Below are 21,652 nucleotides of genomic sequence, written 5' to 3' on the forward strand. Positions count from 1 at the left end.
GAATGCTATTTTCCATTGAAATGCTATTTTCCATAGAGTGAAATTGTTCATCGTCATTTTAGCAGATTAGACGTGGAAAGTAGTTTGTACTGACAACTGCCACTTTTCAAAATTGTATAAAAAGAGTTGAACTACGACCCCGACGGGACTCGAACTCGCAATCTTCTGATTCGAAGTCAGACGCCTTATCCATTAGGCCACGAGGCCAACGATAGCGTTCAATAAATTTATATGATTGTTTGTCACGGTGGTATTTTGACCATAACAATTTGAAATGATGACGAACGTAACTTTTGAACAGCTTATTTAGGTCTATTCGACCTTGTTGCAGAGTCATAATAGTTCTTCTCTTAAATACTGAGATTCTATAAATGGAAAGCAAAAGGTTGATGCATGCTTCGCTTGTTTTTACTTCTTTTGATTGAAATCCAAATAGAAGCCAACTTGTAAGTTGTTGTAAAGTGTAACCAACGTTTTTTAAAAGCTCAGTGAACATTTCTTTGAAAATACCAACAGTGTCATTTAATTCGTCACAAAACACAAACATATGGAAAATGTCTTCAACTTCATTCTTGCACACAATACATTCACGTGCAGGAACTTTGTCATACTTGTATAACTTGTCATAAGTATATATTATGTTATGACATATCTTAAAATCAAGGTTAATTTGTTCTGCAGATTTATCACTTTGAAATACCCACTTCCATGTTTTATCCCAATCCACAATAATTGCAAACCTATCCCAGTATGTTATAGACGTTGGGCTAACAAAAAGTCTCTTTAAAAACAAATCATAAGTAAACCTTACCGAGAGCTCTTTGGACGAAATTGCCCTATTATCTGCAGAACAATATACTTCATGATGAATATTTTTATTAATCTCTCGTGCTTTGGTATTTATGCTGTTACACCACTCCTCAGGCAGAGATGATATAATAACATTATATGCATTTTCAGCGACTGAGCATGGTATATCAATCTGTCTTTCCTCAAGTATTTCCACAACAGCGGAACGAGATAAAAACCCAGGGATGAATTCATAAGAAATGTCTTTAACTTCAATTAACCCAGCTTGAATAAACGACTGAAAGAGCAGTGTTTTCCCTTGAAAACGCACGTGTGGATTTTGAAATAAAGGTTGGTTCATGATCTCCTCGTGCTCAGTCGGAAAATGTCTGTTGCTGCACGTGCTTTCGTCCCAGGCTAACAACACCTCTGCATAGAAAGGGTGTATCTGGGTCAGCAATACCTTATTGTAAACAATGCTAAAAATGTTGCTGTTGAGACCCATGTTCAGGTATTTTGAAAGGAACAACCAACATGTATTCTTCCATAATGCTTGAAAATGTGGATTGAATAATTTTTGGATGATTTTAGCCCTGAAGGCAAATATTTTGAATTTGAAGCTAGGAATGGCTAATCCGCCTTGATAAAAGTGACCAATACATGTTGATTGTTTTACAAGTGGAACTTTACTATTCCACACAAAGCTTGAAATACACAATTCAATTTCTTTGATTGCCCACTCGGGAACCGGTTGTACACATACGGTATACCACCATTTCGATAGAATAAAAGTATTTACAACAATGGATTTCCCTTGTAATGATAAATTTCTTTGTGACCACAAACCAAACAATGATTTCATTTTGGCAATTTTACTTTTCCAATTAATATTGTCACACATTTTTTTATCTGGGCCAAGGAAAATGCCAAGTATTCTAACACAATCTGTTTTAACTTCAACCGGAATGCTGAAGGAAACATGATTCAAGCGATTAGTTCCTACACACAAAACTTCCGATTTGGAAAGATTAACTTTGGCCCCCTGTAGCTGAGCAAAATTCATTCACTGTATGAAAAGTACTGTAAACAGATTGTGCGTCAGACACTGTAACAGTGGTGTCATCTGCATGTTGGTATATGAGTGATTTGCAGTTGTCGGAAATTTGTATGCCATGAATATGTGCATTATTCTTAATAAGCAAATTGAGGGGTTCACTGATGATGGCATACAACAAACTGCTAAGTGGATCTCCCTGTCTAACAGACTGACTTAATGAGAAATATGGTGTAAGATGACCATTAATTTTAACACTACTTTTCAAGTCAGTGTATAGAATCTTAATCCATGACACAAAGTTATTACCAAAGTTAAACTTTTCTAGTGTTTTAAACAGAAAGGAATGTGAAACTCTATCAAATGCTTTCTCTTGGTCAATAGTGATAATATAAGCATTATCTTCATTTTCATCTGCTAAATCAATAACATCTCTGATGGAGTGGATATTATCAGATATATCTCTTCCCGGAATTGAACAAGTTTGTTCGGGTGAAATAAAACTAGACACAACACTTTTTTAATCTTAAGGACAGTGTGCGTGAAATAAGCTTTGAATCAACATTCAAAAGTGAAATAGGCCTATAATTACGAATATCTCTTTTGTTCCCTTTCTTCTTAAAGAAAACACTGATAACCCCTTTTTTCATTGTTCTCGACATCTGTTTCTCTTCAAATATACAATTTATAATGTTGACAAAAATTGGTTTCAGTACATCCCAAAATGTAAGGTAGAACTCAACAGTAAGCCCATCATTACCCGGTGATTTATGACGCTTCATTCCTTTTAACGCTACAGTAATTTCCTCAGCAGTGATTCCATCATCCAGTCTTTTTTTATCTTCATCTGATATGCAATCAGTTACTAAACCAAGAATTTCATTCTGTTTATCAGCATCAGTTTCTACTGCTGAATACAGATGGGAGTAAAACTTGTAGACATGATCTAATATGTCCTCCGTGGACTGAACGAGTCCTGAATCTGTCTCAAGTTCTTTGATACAGTTTGCTTCTTTGCTTACTTCTTTCCAGGTTTAGAAAAAAAGAAGTATTTTTATCTGATTCTAGAGACCACTGAACTTTGGATCTCAAAATAGCTGCTTGACATTTTGTATGTTCAAAAATCTCTAAATCTTTTTCAAGATTTTGAATATGGGAGATATCCCGACTTGGAAACTTTGACAATTTGTCATATTCAATGCGCAACATGTTTTGGAGTTTAAAATATTCAGCTTTCTCCTTTTTAGACTTTTTACAGGAATAATAGATAGCGCATCTCTTAAACTTGTACTTCAAGCAATCCCACCAAACCAATGGTTTAGACTGGTAAGTTTGGCAAACAATATTATCTTTGACAATGTTTCGAACTGCATTTATAAATTCAGCATCTTCGAGCAATTTATTGTTGAATATCCATAGACCTGGCCCCCTTTCAACTCTGCTGAAGTTGATATGAAGACAAATAATGTTATGGTCACTAATATACTACCCATCAAAAGTTTAGACTCACTTAAAGCACTCACTATTATGCCATGTAAATATATGGTTACATCGATGATGAATTTCTCCACTAACTTGGGGGAACCAACTGCAAACTTTATGCAGATGAATTGCTTGAGGATCATGCATCAAATTGCTGAAAAGCATGTGCAAATATTGTGCATGTTAACAGCTGCGTTTTGGTGTAAAGTTTTGTTAAGAATTCGCCAATTTTCACTGAGTTTCATCATTTATTGAACTCTTGACAATAATCTTTTCAACGTTACGAATTTGTGTACAATACATCAGTTCATGTGTAAACAGTACCTTTAAACAGTATGGAATATTTAGCAAAATCTAGTTGAGAACATTTGACTGAAGTAAGTGGCTACATTTACACTAGTGAGTCTAAACATTTGATGGGTAGTATAGATGAATATTTTATGTAGCAATTTATGGCAAAAGAAATGAGTGATCTTGATATTAGAATCAAATCTATCCGTGACTGTTTCATGATACCATCAACAATTTGCTGTCTTGTATATTCCCGTTTGTTGGGATTTCTGTACCTCCATATATCACACATATTGTTGTTGCCCAACAACATTTGCAATCGATTACTACTTTTGATATTAAATGTTTTCATATTGGTACCTCTGTCATAATAAACATCAAGAATTTCATTAAAATCTCCTCCAATTATAACATTATCATCACAAATATAGTTATCAATTTCATCAAAGAATGCTATTCTCTCTTGAGGTTGATTTGGTGCATAAATATTAATGCAAGTATATTCGGTATCGTCAACATTGAACACAACTTTCACGATTCTACCATCAGTATCAGAATATATTTTTCGAACATTATATGGAAATTTAGAATGAAATAAAATGGCAACCCCTTTTCTTTTCTCTGTTGTGCAATTACTATAAAATAGTTTCCCATGCCACAAATGTTTATACTTTTCAATAAATTCGTCATCCCAGAATGTCTCTTGTAAAAAACAGATATCAATATGAGAAGTTTGGAGGGTTGAGAAAACACTTTCTATTTTTCCAACATTCCTAAGGCCATTGACATTCCATGACGAAATTATCATGATTAAGATAAGATTAATGAATAATGATATATGTTCCATTTTGACAACCTGAATCAGTCAGTCCCAAGGCGCCCTTTTCTCCTGTTTTTTGTTTGGAATTCCCTCGTGGTCCTTGTCTTCCTTTTACCAGTGACTTTTTGGAAAACATCACTTATTGGCGGTGGTTTTATAGTCTTTGAAGGTGACAGTTCTTCATTCATCTTATTGTCATTGCCCTGTGGGCCACACAAATCATCATCATTATTGTCTCTCTCACTTAGAGCTGTGATGTGATTGCCGAACTTTGCGGGTGTGTGCACTGACAATCGACTGTCACTATCTGTGCTGTCCTCGTCACTAAGCTCGGGATCATCCAATGCAGGATCTGACGGTTCAATATCACAATCACATCTGTCAGGGAGCAGTCGACAAATCGTGCACCTTTCTGGTATCTCTCTTGTCCCCGATGCTTGATCTTCGGTGATATTATAATGAGATTTATTCTGTCTTGGGCACTCTTTGGCTATGTGCCCAAGCATTTGGCATTTATAACACTTGACCTCGGGACAGTTTCTGATGACGTGATCAGGAGAGTCGCATTTATAGCACACTCTAATCTGATTATTATGCAATACCCTAAAGTATTTTGCTCCATTCACAGTTTCAAAACTCATTGAATATGGGAGTGATTTTAAATCCGTTGGGAATCTGACTTTCACAAACCTTGTCCCATCTACAATATCAGTACCCTTGTACTTTCTTCTCCTGATTGGTGACAAAAGTTCAATGTTTTTCTGTTCAAGTTTTTCTCTGATATTATCATCTGTTATATACACAGGCAAATGCATAAACGAGACCATTACAGTTGGGTTGTAGAGAAAACTGCACTGATAAGTGACATCATCAATTTCCAGCCCTTCATCTACAATGAGTTTTGCATCAACAGTGTCTTTCAACGATAATTCAAAACAATCCCCACCTCTCAAAACGACTCCGGTTACATGTCCCACCATATCCAGTGCTCCTCTGATAACATCCTCAGCTCGAATCTTAGATGTATCTCCAACATCGACGATGATAGTTGTATCCTTTGAATAAACATCTTCCACTTCAGTTTCAGTTCCAACATCAACTTTCCCACTGTGACTGGTATTCGGGACTTCTGTCGCCATTTTATCTCGTGCAGTGCACAGAATGCACACACGCAGTCTCAAAACACCTCAAAACACACAAAACTTGAAAATCAGTTTCATGTATTGTGCAAGAATACTATCTACAACTTGTGTGCAGAATACAGCCACAGATTTCATAATCTGCACCTGTAAATTAACTTCTGTCATCAGAGCTCGAGACACGACACACGAGACACGAACTCGCAATCTTCTGATTCGAAGTCAGACGCCTTATCCATTAGGCCACGAGGCCAACGATGTTGCAGACGCAGAAAAGCGTATTCTACACTCCAGTTCGACTCATTTATTTTGTCTCTGGACACCATGATAAGGCCTCTACTTTGGAATGCCCAGTTTCCATTGAAATGCTATTTTCCATCGAGTAAAATTGTTCATTGTCATTTTAGCAGATTAGACGTGGAAAGTAGTTTGTACTGACAACTGCCACTTTTCAAAATTGTATAAAAAGAGTTGAACTACGACCCCGACGAGACTCGAACTCGCAATCTTCTGATTCGAAGTCAGACGCCTTACCCATTGGGCCACGAGACCAAAGATGTTGCAGACGCAGAAAAGCGTATTCTACACTCCAGTTCGACTCATTTATTTTGTCTCTGGACACCATGATAAGGCCTCTACTTTGGAATGCCCAGTTTCCATTGAAATGCTATTTTCCATCGAGTAAAACTGTTCATTGTCATTTTAGCAGATTAGACGTGGAAAGTTGGTTGTACTGACAACTGCCACTTTTCAAAATTGTATAAAAAGAGTTGAACTACGACCCCGACGAGACTCGAACTCGCAATCTTCTGATTCGAAGTCAGACGCCTTATTCATTAGGCCACGAATATTTGTCTCTCTTTACACTCACATTCTGCGTCAAACATGGGTTTACCAGTTATTTGTTTACTACCAAGACGTCCTCCATCTGCTGCAACACATAACACAAATAATCTATACTGTCGTTAACATTTGTAAATGCTACAATGAGAGATTTCTCGAAAAATCCATATCAGATATCAGATATGAGATTGCAAATTATCGACAAATGAGCCTACTTAGCAATATGCAATTAGAATATAGACGCGAAAATATTGTGGTTATCCCCATCAGAACAATCATAAGTGTTAGGAGTTTTTATAGCTAAAACAAGCACATGAATCTGTAGAAAATAAAGGTTCACCAGGTTTATTGTCAGAATATACTGTTTACTCCGGAATACCATTCTCTATAAAATCAGGATTTGTATCCGTTCTGGCAATAAAGCCATATACATCAGTACTGAAGCAAAACTCATCGTCAGAGCACAAAAATGCAGATGTATACTAGGCACATAAAGAAACTGTGCATACAAAATTTAAAATCTAAATTTATCAAACCTGTGTAGACACATAAGGATTTAAACTCAGAGATTAGTGACATGTATCCAACATGCATGCACGTGCCACGTTCCGTGACGTCAGTGGGTTCGTCCTTGAGACGTGCAATACGTTGTTGCACGTGCATTCCGGGAAGGAGAAACAGAGCAAATGAATGCCAGACAATACTGTCACTTTGGAAAGCTCAACCCCTGCCCTTGCGATCGTTCAAAAAATTAAACGGCTATTGAAACGCATAGCATGCCAAGGCTCACGTCCGCACAACGTCATGAGGCCATTGGGATGGTTGGTGGGAGAATGTCTCAACGACAAGTGGCTGCACATTTCCACTGCCACCGGAACACCATTTCTGCACTGGTGAGACGCTACCAGAACACAAATGACATCATCGATCGGCGACGTTCTGGACGTCCACGTGTAACAACGCCAAGACAGGACAGATGGATAAGGGTGACCCATCTGCGCCACAGGTTTCAGACGCCACAGGTTTCAGACTGCAGTGATGACTGCCCGAACCATCCCAGGACTTCGCCGTATCCACCCCAACACAGTTAGACAACGTTTACGTCATCACGGGATCAGACCACGACGTCCCGCCATACGGCCTATCCTGACACAACGTCATCGACAAGCTCGCCGAATGTGGTGCCGAAATCATGTCCGCAGACCCTTGTTTTGGTGGAGAAATGTTGTTTTTACAGATGAGTCCAGGTTTAACATTTCCCATAGTGATGGACGTCAACGTGCCTATAGACGCGTGGGAGAACGTTATGCACAGGCCTGTGTCTTGGAGAGGAATCGCTTTGGTGGTGGTTCCGTGATGATTTGGGGTGGAATAACAGCACGCCAAAGAACTCCTTTGGTGATTGTTCAGGGCAACTTAACTGGTGTGGGCTACAGATCAGATTCTTCGACCTATGGCAATTCCTTTTCTGCAACGTCATGGCCCTGGGTTAACATTCCAACAGGGCAATGCCCGCCCTCATACGGCAAGGGTTGCTATGGATTTCTTGCAACACCACTACGTTGACTTACTGCCTTAGGCTGCAAATTCACCGGATCTCTCCCTGATAGAGCATGTTTGGGACGAGATGGATCGACGTCTACGCCGTCTTCCTCATCCGCCAGATAACGTCCTTGACCTTGCAACAGAACTTGAGAGAATCTGGTGTGACATCCCACAAGCCTTCCTTGCACGTTTGATAGGCTCTATACGTCGTCGATGCACTGCTGTTCTCAATGCCGATGGTGGACATACCCGTTATTGAGCTTGTGACATGGTCGTTTGACCCCTGTCCCGCTTGTGGACTCGTGACGTCATTGTGATTGACTTTTCAATTGAAATTCTCCCGACTTGTTATGGTCTCATGATCCCTCCATTAAAGTTTATATGTACCTTTGACATTGTTATCGTACTTATCAACTGGGATAATATTTTTACAATGCACAGTTTCCTTATGTGGCTAGTATTTTGAAAAATAAAATAAAATTAATTTTTGAATTTCGCTAAAAATAGGATAATATGCAACGTCAGTGCAGAAGAATACCCAGTCTTGATTATCCTCAGAAACAAATTGCGTTTGGTGTAAAGAGGAAACATAGATATATAAAGGGGGAACTTATATATATGGATCACTAAAAATCAATAATGACACCAGGTGATTTGTGACTACGTACGGTTGGTTCCATTGTTATGAAGACAACCAGACGTGTGCAACATATTGTACGAAGAACAATAAAAATATATCTTACAATAATTAGAAACATTTTAGCAAAATATAATACGTCAACGACAGATGACATATCGAAACATTTCCATTTATCCTAAAAGGTAAAATAAAGGTGAAAATATACAGTGATATATACAAAATATAAGTGAAAAACTATGCACGTATTTAGTGATATTCGGGTATCCAATTACATATCTTATGGAATGATTCGGTGTATATGATTCTGTCTGTTTATACTATTCATTTGATGTTTTGAACGACTAAAGGAGTTTTCCAAGTTATTGAATAAAGATAATAGCGTGAACCAAATGCACAAGTATAGTGTGTTCGTTGAGAGATTACAGCATGATATTTGCAGCATACTATCACTGATGTGCCTCAAGGAAAGTACTCATTGGATTCTACAGTATCTACTTTGCATCAAGTTTCCTTATATTACACATGCGACAGTCAGATAACTGGGGTTGAAATGATAATGAAGTGGATCGCCAAAAAGAAGAGGTACCGATATCTAGCCATTACACAGTGACAGGATATGCATATTAATGGTGAAATTGTTTTGATTAAATTCTGGAGTCACGTATAGGCTGCTCAGCAAGCCAGCATATTCAGCAAGCCAGCATATTCAGCAAGCCAGCATATTCAGCAAATCAGCATATTCAGCAAGCTAGCATATTCAACAAGCCAACATATTTAGCAAGCCAGCATATTCAGCAAGCCAGCATATTCAGCAAGTCAGTACTTTACGTGTTACGTGTTAATTTCCCAAGTAGAAACTGAAAGGTTAACCCTGAAAAGTCCCTAAAAAAAATATGTGAAAACAACAAACAAAAAAACAATGTGATATAATTAATAATTCTATTCTAAATGTAACTTAGTTCACAAATCAATACAAATCACTACAAAGGTGTCACCATGGCAGTGAAAAAAAAGAGTGCCAGTATGAATTCAAGGGTAATCTAATACAATAGCAATGAAGACGGTGATGGTAATATACTCTCCCCAAAAAGAAACGCATCATGAAAATAGTATATTCATGTGGCAATGAATTAAAACGTGATTCATTTTACAAAAGGTTTTGCTCTGTTTATGAGTCCTATGGTGTTTATGTTTTGAAACATCACAACAAAACGCACCATCCGTAAAATACCCGTATTTAACAGCATGATTTTCAATTTCGGCGTGTAGTGTCACAGAATATACAATTCACATGCAATGCACGTGGAAGTTGGTGATCAGATAGTCTCAATGATGGGTATAAAAGGTTGATCGCTGTCTGTCGATTATTCACTGTATTTGAAATATTGTTGACGAACGCAAAATGCCACGTCTAAGTGAAGCCAACCGTCATATCGCCATTGGTTTGCTTGAAGCTGGCCAGTCTCAACGTGCAGTTGCCCGACTCATGAATGTTCACCAAAGCACCATTTAACGGTTCTGGGAGAGATATCGCCGGCAGAATGCGGTAGCAGATGCCCCTCGTAGTGGGCGACCTCGAGCGACCACTGCGGCGCAGGATCGCTACATCCGGGTACATCACCTGCGTCATCGAACAGCTACGGCGACCAGTACCGCTCGACAAATACCCGGATTGAGAAGGCTTTCTGCACAGACTGTCAGGAACAGGTTGAGAGAGGCTGGTTTACGTGCCAGAAGACCTTATTTTGGCCCTGTGCTTCGACAACAACATCGTCGACATCGAGTTCAATGGTGCACCAACGTTCAGGCCTGGAACCTACCGAATTGGCGTAGAATCTGGTTCAGTGATGAATCACGATTTCTATTCGAACGACGCGATGGAAGAATGCAGACGTCGACGTGAACGTTTCGCCGACGCTTGCGTTCCCCAGGTGGACAGATTCGGCCGGGGGAATGTTATGATGTGGGAGAGGATCACCTGCCGTAGGAGAAGTGATTTGGTGATGATCCAGGGCAAGCTGACAGCTCAACGGTACGGTGACGAAATCCTACGCCCACACCTCCTTCCAATCATTGATCGCCAGAGGGAGTTGCTTCAACAGGACAATGCCAGGCCCCACACAGCACGTCACACTAGAGACTTCCTCCAGAACCACAACATCAATGTGCTCCCCTGGCCCTCAAGATCACCGGACTTAAACCCGATCGAACATCTGTGGGATGCCCTGGACAGACGGGTGCGACGCCGTAACCCTCAGCCCCAGACACTTCAGCAACTCGCACAGGCACTACAGGCAGAGTGGGCTGCGATCGGGCAACACGAGATTCTGAGACTTATTCGTTCGATGCCGAGGCGATGCCGTGCAGTTCTGGATGCCCACGGTGGTCACACGAGGTATTGACTTCAGCGCCACCACACGTCTCCATGTGACACTCAAACTGACTTTCCTCGAGTTGGTGCCAAAGACGGATAAGTCTGCGTTCCCAGTGTGCAATTTCACTATATTTCATTGACTCAAAAAGCCTTCAAGATGTTTCAAAATAAACATAAAAATACAGTTGAAATTCCTATATGCGTTTTGTTTTTGGCAGAGTATATATACCTCTCAACCACAGCACCTAGCATCTAAAGTACTGTCGGGAATAGAAAAAAAACTGTTTTTAGGCTGTTTCTCTGTATCCATAAAATTTACACAATTGCAAACAGCTTATGTCGAAATAACCCACATCGGCCTAACTAGGCGTTCAGTGGGATGCGTAATAGGATATCCAGAAAAGCATGTTTACTCGTAAAATTGGGCAAAACTAAGAAAAAATACGAATAGCTGCTGAAAACAATAGATCACACTATAGATGGCAATTAGGTCGCTCAGACAGATATGATGACGGACCATCGACTCACCTGGCATGAAATGCATGTGCTGCCTCCAGGCACAGGGGTCATCTCAAAGAGATTTCATGCTTTCATGTGTGTTGAATATGTCACGTGTCGTTTTTTCATAAGATTTATGTTAAGATATGTAAAAGAGTATGATACCCATAGAAAAGCTTAAATCAGCCATCGTATTGAATGTCTCAAAATATATAGATGGCATGATCACCCGAAGATCGACAGGACTGGATATTATTTGTAAATTGTTATGACATGCCGTTTAATTCCCCTAAAGGATTATCTTATCTTAGCTGATATCTCTGTCTCCAGGCCCGACCCCAACCACCGTCTGCAATACCTTTTCTGGTCATGTTTTTGAGACGACCCCTCTTACCTGTTTGTTTTTTGTAGTGATAGTTAAACTTCATAGCAGCTACATCTTTAATAGTTTCAGTATTAAAGTTAATATTTTTTACGTCAGCTATTGTTATAATGAAGCTAAGCATAATGTCAAAATAGGTATTTAAAAAGTGTCCTTTGTAATACAATATCATCTAAATAAGTCACTTTGGACCTTGAAAAAAACCGCATTGCTCATTGAAGCACTTTCTAGATCTTTCCAGTTCTTTCCGTCTAAATGTAATACAAGTCTAAATATAGCACATCTACCCGAATATCACATATCAAACTATAACACAATAAATATCACTGCCAGATATGACTGTGGATATGTATATTACTTTGGGAGGAAATGATTGATGGCACATGGTGTGTGAGCAACTTCATAGACTGTCATGCAAGTATACTGGTTCTTCTTCGGTATGAAATCAAGACCAAACGCACTGGCTATTCTCTAGGTTTCCCTCTTTCGGTATCCCTCTTTCTCCAAAACAAATTAAGAGAGTTTGTGTGCATAGTTTAAACTGATATGATGCTGTTATAGAGCTGCATTTCTCAATTGTTTTAAGCATCTTATTATCCTAACTATGTGAAGCACATATATCTGTTGATACCCCTCATGCGTGTCGAAACCGTTACGAAGAACACAATATAACAACAAGGAGGCAGCAGCAAAGTCTGTTATAGATAGCAGTACAGAGGTGGCGCTACCACAGTTATGACGATAGTGTCCTTGGAAAGTACTTTCATCCCAATGAGATCGACTGGCTTTCCTGAGGATTGCTGTAGATGATGTGTGAGGAAGCTGTGTCTCTTACAGACACCTCACAATATAAGTGGATTGTTGAAAGCGTCATTGTTGAACAAAACTGTTCCTTGTTTCAATTAGTTGTATGCATTCAAACGTTGAGATAACGTTTAGAGAAAGGACAGTGGAAAGTTCAGTACAGTGAATCATCCACTCAAAGCTAATAACTTTGAACATTAAATGCTTAAGTGTCACATACAAATGAGCGAGTGAGTGAGTTGGGTATTTGAACATTAATCTATGTTTATGGTCAGCTTGATGTGCGAGGAAAGGCCAACGTGTTAAATGTCTGAGACATATATCATGTTGATGCAATCCAAGTGCGTTTCCAACCAACAATCGTCAGTTCCTAGCGCGTCTCTAAACAGTGAATTGCGGTTCCTTTTGCGACAGGTCCTCCCGTGCCATCAGTGTCGACAAGAGGGATCATTACACCCATCATAAAGTAGCCGTCGACATCGACAAAAAATCTACATCGTTGCAGGAAAAAAACATTATTCTGTACATAGTAACTGGTGTATTTGTACGGTGCTTTAAAAGCAATAAGAATATTTTTTAAAAAGGTAATATTGACAAGTGCAGTCACGCTGATCTTTACATCTATAAATGTTGACGACGAAGTGCTAAAAATCACGATGTCCTTGTACTTGTTCATTCGGTCATTCGGTTCATTTAACAAAACCCGTGTTGGGGCTCTGAGAAGGTCACCAGCAACTCATGATTGTCATGAGGACGACTAAAAAGATTGGATGTTGAGGCTAGTTGATTGCATATAATCTCATCCTAATGTCTGCTAGATGCTCATGATGGCAATCATTTTATTCTTTGGCCTATCTGAGGTGATTTTTCAGGAACATGTTTAAATTCTCCTTTTAATTTACAAAGAATATTTGATTTCAGGTCCATGAACTGTTTGATGTGTTGATCATCTTGTTTTGTTCTTACAAATGAGTCGAGGAATGCAAATATTTATTACATTTTGACTGTTACAGCTTTCAGGATGGGTGATATGCACATATCAAATAACATGTAATTGGTAAAAGGCCCCAACAAGGTTGAATCACACGTACTAACCACGTATGTAACAAATGTCGTCACAATTTGAACACAGATCTCCAAATTACGGAGGATAAGACGAAAAAGTCACAAAGTACAGTTGATACATAGGTAAGCGCACTTGGCATTTAGTCAGGTAAGTTTTGTACTGTGACATGTGTAACAAGAACTATGCCTGTGGCAGATATACCGTTTGCTAGATAATGGTAGATTACTCGGGAAGATAAAGCCAAGGCTGAAGTAGCCTCCCTTGGATACGGGTATTTATGTTAGAATACGTCAGAAGGACCGCAAAGTCACGTAGGACAATACTTTTAACCACTGAAGATAGATATGTAACTATATCTGTGCTCACCGCGTTTATTGGCACTTCCCCATGTATGAAGGAATGAAGTCACTCCCTAACTTTGTTACTTTTAAGCAACATGTTTTTACCTCCATGAAAGAGGGAGTCACACATATTTCATCGCTGGATTTCATTTCAATATTCGCCATATATATATCCAGCGATATGAGAGAGAGAGAGAGAGAGAGAGAGAGAGAGAGAGAGAGAGAGAGAGAGAGAGAGAGAGAGAGAGAGAGAGAGAGAGAGAGAGAGACAGAGAGAGAGAGACAGAGAGAGAGAGAGAGAGAGAGAGAGAGAGATTGGGATTACACTTTCTCCGTAAAGTAAAATACTTCCGGGATTCGAACCCCCACTCTCAGAGTAAGGCACGTTATCGCCACCACTCAAATCCAGCGATGTAACACTTTCAGCCACCGCGGCTCCCACGAAAAGTTAAGACTGACAACTGGTAGTCACGTAATATTGGATAAGAGACTCCTGAGATGAAATACCGTCAAGATCCATAAGAAATCTCTGCTAAAACAGATTCCATAGCGCAATTCCAACTATGTCATATGCATGTGTTTATGATCCATTATCAAAACAATATATTTGTAAGATATATGAGTAATATATTTATTGACAGCAGAAAACACATAAAGCACAGTTGATTGTTCACGGTTAACAGATCTTGTACTAATATCTTGCAGTCTGAAACGTACAATGCCACACACACATATATGCCACTGCGATCGGCCAAAGTCCAAGGTTCTGGAAACTGTTTCGTTAAGACCTCTCAGATCACTTCATACACATTGTCACTATTTCCCCCATCTGCATCCTGCGCCGTCAGGTAGTCCTTGTGAGCTTTGTCCCCCATCTTCAGACAATATGTATCCTCTTTCTGATGTATTCTCAGCCGCGACAGTTTTCTACAATGACATGCAGTGTATGCTTACGACATGGACATATTGTACACCGTCAGTATTCAAGGTACATATGACAAAAAACGGTGCCACGCCTACAGGCGGCAATTATTAACATGAAAAGTTCTTGATCTGCTTGGTAGTACTTACATAGAAAGGTCATCTTGCATAAAATCGCGATGTACACTCAACATAAACATGACGTTATTAGTATTGTCATCCAGAATGACAGTCGATGATGGATGCCATTTAGAGTATACATAATTATAATTCAATATGACATTCGATAAAATATTAAATCAAACCATCGTTTTGTTTAATCATCAGGTGGCGGTGGGGTAGCCTAGTGGTTAAAGCGTTGGCTCGTCACGCCGAAGACCCGGGTTCGAATCCCCACATGGGTACAGTGTGTGAAACCCATTTCTGCTGTCCCCCGCTATGATATTGCTGGAATATTGCTAAAAGCGGCGTAAAACCAAACTCAGTCAGTCAGTGTTTAATCATCAAGGCATGAACAACGCATGACAGCATTACACCAAAGATACCTCTTATATCTGACAACGGCCACGACCAGAGCACACACGAGTAAGCCGAGAAGGCCATATCCACCCACCAGTGTCCAGAAGACCCACTGACCTTTTTGAAATAAGAAAATCGTTTTAATATGGGAACAGGTGAAACAGTGCTGGCTGCCACAGATAAACTCGGTTAATCTCGTTCAGTGAGAATTTGTATCATTGAACTTCATATGACACTTGCAATCATAACACAACATATTTTGAACATCATTTTGGTCATGTTCTATTTTTCACAAGCCGTTTACCAATCACTAACATTTATATGTTTGCAGGAATTTACAATTTTAGCGCGGCATTCACACTCACTCGCTCTTCATTGAGGAAATCAAAAGTTAACCTTGGGTTAACCAGGGGTGACCCTGAGAGCGAGGAGTAGATGTAGTCCCAGAATCATGTGACCTGACCTTAGATTCTGAAAGTAATTGACATGACTTCTTTATCAGTCTGGCCACCAATGCACATGAGTAAATCAGCATCGCGCGACACCCGTCACTCGTCACCCGACACCCGTCACCTATTACCCGACACCCGTCACTCGACACCCCACACACGTCACACGTCACCCGTCACCCGTCACCCGACACCCGTCACACGTCACAAACATATCTAATACCAAGTAGATCGTTCACCTGGAAAAAACACGGGGACGTACACGTCGAAGTTAATTGCTTTTATACATCCTTTTCGTCACTTATACCTCAAATTTGGAAATGTCGTCACATACCTACAGTATGATATTTTGAACGCTTTATTAATGTAAGCTTCATAAAACATCTTCTAACAAGAATCGTTATCATTCCTACAAACTGCATATTGTGGGTACATACATTATAACATGGATACAAGGCTAGTCAGTGAGCCAGACGACCCGATCCCTTCAGTCGTCTTACAACGACAACCACATGCTGTGGGGGACAGGTGGTTGAAATACTACACTACAGTACTTATAATGTAAAGTAGATTAACGTGACTAAATTATTCGCACCTGCCTTACAGGTGCGACCCGTCCATCCCACGTCACATCCTTGTGTGCAGTAACCATACTCGTGATCACAAGCACTTCCTTCAAGACACTGTCCACAGGCCAGGCTGCACGTGCGACCAAACCAGCCGGGGGAACACCCTGGACATAATATAGCAGTGTGTTACGTTCGTGACGTGACGCAGTTACGTCAAACCAATATTTCATTTATAGAACGTAAAACAGAACATGGAAAACCCTCTTATACCTCCTATATATTTGCCGACAATTTCACTTTCACAACTTTACAAGCATTCTTTTTGACACATCTACACAAGTTTGTATATATGTATTTTCTCATTCTAATTAAGCGAACAACACAGTCACCATGTGTCATTGTCACACTTAATCACAAATCTGTAAGTCTACACTAGTTGAACGTACCATATTTTCGAAAAACGGCGATTCTCGCGAAACCGGACTTAGATCCATCGCAAGGCATATCCGAAATTAGTTTCCCTTTTCGGGACATCTTGAAGACTTTCTCCCTGCAAATATATTAGAATGGAAGCGTTAACTTGCGACCGTCTACTTGACATGTCAAAACGCAAATACGAACAAAACATAATTTAACGTGTTTCCTTTTAAAGGAACAATTATCATAACGTTTTGAGACATACAGCATCGATGTCTTTCATAGCTTGATTTGACTTATGAACACATTCGTCAACACTGTTATTCAACAGTCCTATGAACCAACCAAAAAGCAGCAAATGAGCTAGATACGTCCTATGCATACAATCCTTTCATATAATGCCGTCACGTACAACACTGTGGTTCATGTACACCTCTATCGGAAGACAAAGGTAGATACACACTATGCACTCAATGCAAACCAAACACAGTCTTCATTTAACGCTGTCATATACAAAACCCCATTGCGAACAGACAGAAACATTGTAATTTAATGTTCTTATTCAATACCAATCAAACCTTTCATTGAAATCTGTCATATAGAGCACTCCCTCATAGATAGTCACAGACGGATACTGATTGCTGAGGGAGTATACTGTACTATTCCTCGTGTGAATGTTCACAGATCCGAATACCCTCATCGTCCATAGGTTGTAGTATAACCTCTGGCCTGGAAGAAACACAGTCTACATATAACCAGATGTTGAAACGAGAGGACCTAATGCCTGCTTGTACTCGTGTATGTAACTCTCTGTTAGGTTTATGAGGAAGGAACACTATACTCTGTAGTGCTGTGTTTCTAGTCTACCCTACTATGTTATTATACTGAATCTGAAACCGGTAGTGGTGTTAACTGAAAGGATTCCAAGTGAGCTTTGATCCCAGTTCTTCCTGTTTATTGTAAGAGCCCACTACTCGTATGGGAATCGGTCTTGCTCCGTTTCATCGTAGGAGACGACCATAACTTACAGCCAGTCTAATATAGATGAATCCTGTTGACTGAACCAAAACAAACACACAACGTGTGATTACCAGCAGATTGATAAAACTTGAGGGCACGATACCTTCCGGGTCATATGCCATGGCCACGAAATAGTTAGCACTTATGTCGAGGAGTTTCTGACGAGCACTTCCGTCATATCTCATCATGATGACTCTTGTTGCCTCTGCTAGAAATATATTCCTGCAAAACAACCGCCATGTACACAACATATGAAGGTATTTGTCAGTCAGATACTACTGTGTTTGTAACAACTGACTAAATGTTCTTTGTGTATCTCATTTACTCCGCCAAAGTGGTAAATTTCCTCCCTCCATTATGCGACACACACTCCATCAAGTAGAAAACAATAAACACACTCCATCAAGTAGAAAACAATAATATGATAAGAACTTTTGAAAGACAGTAAAAGAATCTATACCGAAACGTCGCCATTGTGAAAATAAAGAAGTTGATCATCCATAAAGTTTTGTCATCTCCACCAACTTCTAGAATACCACTCAAACAAATCCAATAAGCTGCGCACAAAAACGTTCATTACCATTGCCGATCTATAATAGGTTATTAATACCATTCACCTTCTAACAGGTTGGTGATGTCATGGACATAAGACATCCCTGATGTTGTTACCTGGCTGCTGGACACACTGAAACTTGTTGTAATGCAGTGACGCACATTATAACGTTACATTCATTCATTAATTCACCCACCCCGTCATATATTCACGGTTTTCAATTTGTCTTCAACAGCCTGGTAGTATGCATCGTGTAAGAGACGACTAACGGGATCGGCTAGTCAGGCCCACCGACTTGGTTGATACATGCCATCTATTCCATTTTCCCATTGCTCACTATGTCAATCACTAGACTTCTTGGTCCATGCATACAGGCCCAAAGCTTACCGACTGGAATAAATCCCGAGTGTCATGTTTAATAACCAATAAAAACAATATTTGAGTATACGTGTGTCACATATATACATAAACATAATGACAATATAAATATATTTTTTAGAGAGTAGTATTAAACTAAACATAGGCCTACTTCATGAGCGCATCGACAGCGAGACCCCACAAGCGGGGGCTGGGGGCAGGGAGCTCCGTCTGGTGCCTTGTCTGCAGGGACACTGATCGCAAGGACGAGCTGCGGCTGGAGGACAGCACAAACAGCAACCTCGAGGAATGGTCAATGGCAACAACAGATGGTTCTGTGAAGTAAATGTTCATACCGTTACTACCATTTTGTACATGACAAAATCTGGTTCACTACAACTGTAAAGCTTTCGAAGGTAGAACGTTACATTTGGATTTTATTGTTAGAGATACGTCAAAATATGTATCACAATTTCAATTCCTGTCTAATTGGCTTGTGACATCTATTTTGTTCCAGTATGACCTGTCGCTGTTCATATGGTATGTGTATGGGCAACAAATCAACAGTGATCAAATATTCAGGTTAATAACTGATATATTTTGACACAATATGGCTCTTCATAATCCATTAACAGTACGTAATTACCATTGTATGCCTCTGTACATCATGACTAAACTGTTGACAACTAAAGTTTCCAAACACACAACACTGGACTCTTGGAAGTTGGAAATGGTTTAATAGATGCATTTCCTCTTATAAAGTTTTCACCTATCCAATGTGAAAAGGGATGTAAATATACAACTTCAAGTTAGCACATCTAAACCGATGATCTTACTCGAGTCAAATTTGAACCATTTGTGTTCATAGTTCTCCCCAGAGGATCTGATCCTGTTTATGAATTCCGAGAAGGTCCAGTAGACGTGGTCGTGTACTGGGTCATACACGACACTCCGAGCAAAGGGCGCTTTAATCTGTAGGCGAGTACAGTTGACAGAGATACCCAAAGTGCACCTGAGGATGGTACCGACCGGAGATGTTTCTACTACAAACATACTCATTTCCAAATCTGGAAGAAATAATTTTTGAACAATATCAATAATATTAATGCACGGATCAATGTAGGCCTCCAATGATACTTCTGGGCTCACCTGAATTATCGAACCATGCGTCCATTTCCATGGTCTATCATTTGGCTATACGTAAACATACAAGAGTAAAACTTGGTACGTGGTAAACATACAGCCACCAATCTCGATAACAGATTTCACAAAATCAGTGGTGGACCAACGGAAACCAATAATGACACGAGGCATTCGCAAATAGGGTATGATGCAGCATCCGTCACTCACGCGATTTGCACGAAAGATGTCCGGTTAATTATTTGTCAAAGAAAGGTTTGGGGAAAAATAAGAAAAGAAAACATGGTAAACTTACATATTTTGTTGTATCTAAATTGCCGGGCAAAAGCAAGTATTGACAATTGAAAGCATTACAAAACTATAAAAATGTTACTAAGCTGTGGACAGTAGCCGTAACACTGCAAATTTAAGTCCTTAACGCAACTATGATACCAGCGTCGTAATCGAATAGCCAGTTCATTTTAGTCACCATCAAAACTAGATGTGTAATTTTTTTAATCGGAACGACGTTCCCCGCTACTAGATGGTATTGTTTGTTTGCATGTTTGTTGTCTAGCGCAACACTCAGCAATAGTCCAGCTATACGATGGCCTTCATCACAAATCGAGTCTGAAGCAGACTATGCAGTGACTGGCAGCATGACGATTGAAACTGAGATATGATGACGTGAGTCAATCAAGCCAGCGATCCTCAACACCAGAATATAGTGATGAAAGCCAAATCCAAACCGTAACTTTACAGGGGAGATGTTATTGAAGGTACACTTACCATTGCTGGTTGATCTTGGTACGAGGAAACCAAACCGGGCACCCAAAGTAAGGAACGTAACGAACTTCGCATACATCACGAATCTCTAGTGCCACGCCTACGTAATTAGGGCAGTGAGCACACACACGTCAGACCATCTCTGTAAATCATGACACAAAAGGACACAACGTTATTCAATGACTCGGTCATGTGATCTGAGTGTTCTGAGTGTTCTGAGCGACATGACTGGTTGATGGTGAGTTGCTATGGGCACGACTAGTCATTACATCTGACTGACTACTTTCGTCTCAGTTTCCTTATTCTACATCACACACGTCAATGTAAACAGCAATGTGAACAAGGCTATGGGTGTAATTAACATATTGAAGATGTAACGTTTCTTTCGTTACTTAGGTGTGACCTTGTGTAAGTGAGGGATGTGGGTTTACCACTATTTCAGTTATATCATTGAATATTGGTTTGAGAGGACAGATGTAGTGACGCAGGGTGTAGACACCCACGAGAACGATGAGGTTGTGACAATGAAAGAAGCATTATCAGCGCGAAATGGGATTAGAATCCACGATCGCAGTATATTGTCATTCACTGCGCGCGAACTGGGGAGCTTTATCTTACACCCACGCCAGGGGCAGGTAACTGAGGGAGAACAAATTATGTAATTTTATGAGTATATTCATTGTTGACAGAGCCGAAGAAAATGTGAGAACGTTTAAAGTAATGATTGTATTGTAGGACTGGAAATATGTAAGTATTTCATTCCATATTTTATATGAAATTCATAGTAGCACACAAACATCGGCATAGGTCTGTGGATTATTTTTAAAATTGGGTTTTCGTTTATGTGTATTTTCCTTGTAATTGTACGGCTTTA

General features: G+C 39.7%; 1 protein-coding gene and 1 long non-coding RNA gene across 2 annotated transcripts; both read right to left on the reverse strand.

Annotated features, from left to right (window-relative positions):
• Positions 1-14,685: 14,685 nt before the first annotated feature.
• LOC124287725 lies at positions 14,686-15,716 on the reverse strand. Its single transcript, XR_006901319.1, has 2 exons — positions 15,535-15,716; positions 14,686-14,995 (listed from the first exon to the last, which is right to left on the reverse strand). It is a non-coding gene; the product is annotated as an uncharacterized LOC124287725 (long non-coding RNA).
• Positions 15,717-15,899: 183 nt separating this feature from the next.
• Positions 15,900-20,967, reverse strand: LOC124287692. The gene is made up of 8 exons (XM_046724210.1): positions 20,782-20,967; positions 19,710-19,940; positions 19,046-19,208; positions 18,067-18,185; positions 17,522-17,672; positions 16,973-17,076; positions 16,553-16,690; positions 15,900-15,979 (listed from the first exon to the last, which is right to left on the reverse strand). The coding sequence occupies exons 1-8, from the start codon at positions 20,855-20,857 to the stop codon at positions 15,900-15,902; spliced, it is 1,062 nt and encodes a 353-aa protein (XP_046580166.1). The 5' UTR covers positions 20,858-20,967.
• Between the last annotated feature and the right edge of the window lie 685 nt (positions 20,968-21,652).

This window comes from Haliotis rubra, unplaced genomic scaffold (assembly GCF_003918875.1).
Source record: "Haliotis rubra isolate DU_JTF1 unplaced genomic scaffold, ASM391887v1 Scf405, whole genome shotgun sequence".
Taxonomy (NCBI): Eukaryota; Metazoa; Mollusca; class Gastropoda; order Lepetellida; family Haliotidae; genus Haliotis; species Haliotis rubra.

Excerpts from the sequence above, each read along its gene's own strand:
- LOC124287692 (XM_046724210.1), bottom strand. The coding sequence starts at position 20,857 with ATGTATGCGAAGTTCGTTACGTTCCTTACTTTGGGTGCCCGGTTTGGT. Across the intron at positions 19,941-20,781 it reads ACCAAGATCAACCAGCAATG|ATTTGGAAATGAGTATGTTT; the intron begins GTAAGTGTACCT and ends TATTTCTTCCAG. Across the intron at positions 18,186-19,045 it reads GCTGTCGATGCGCTCATGAA|GAATATATTTCTAGCAGAGG; the intron begins GTAGGCCTATGT and ends GTTGTTTTGCAG.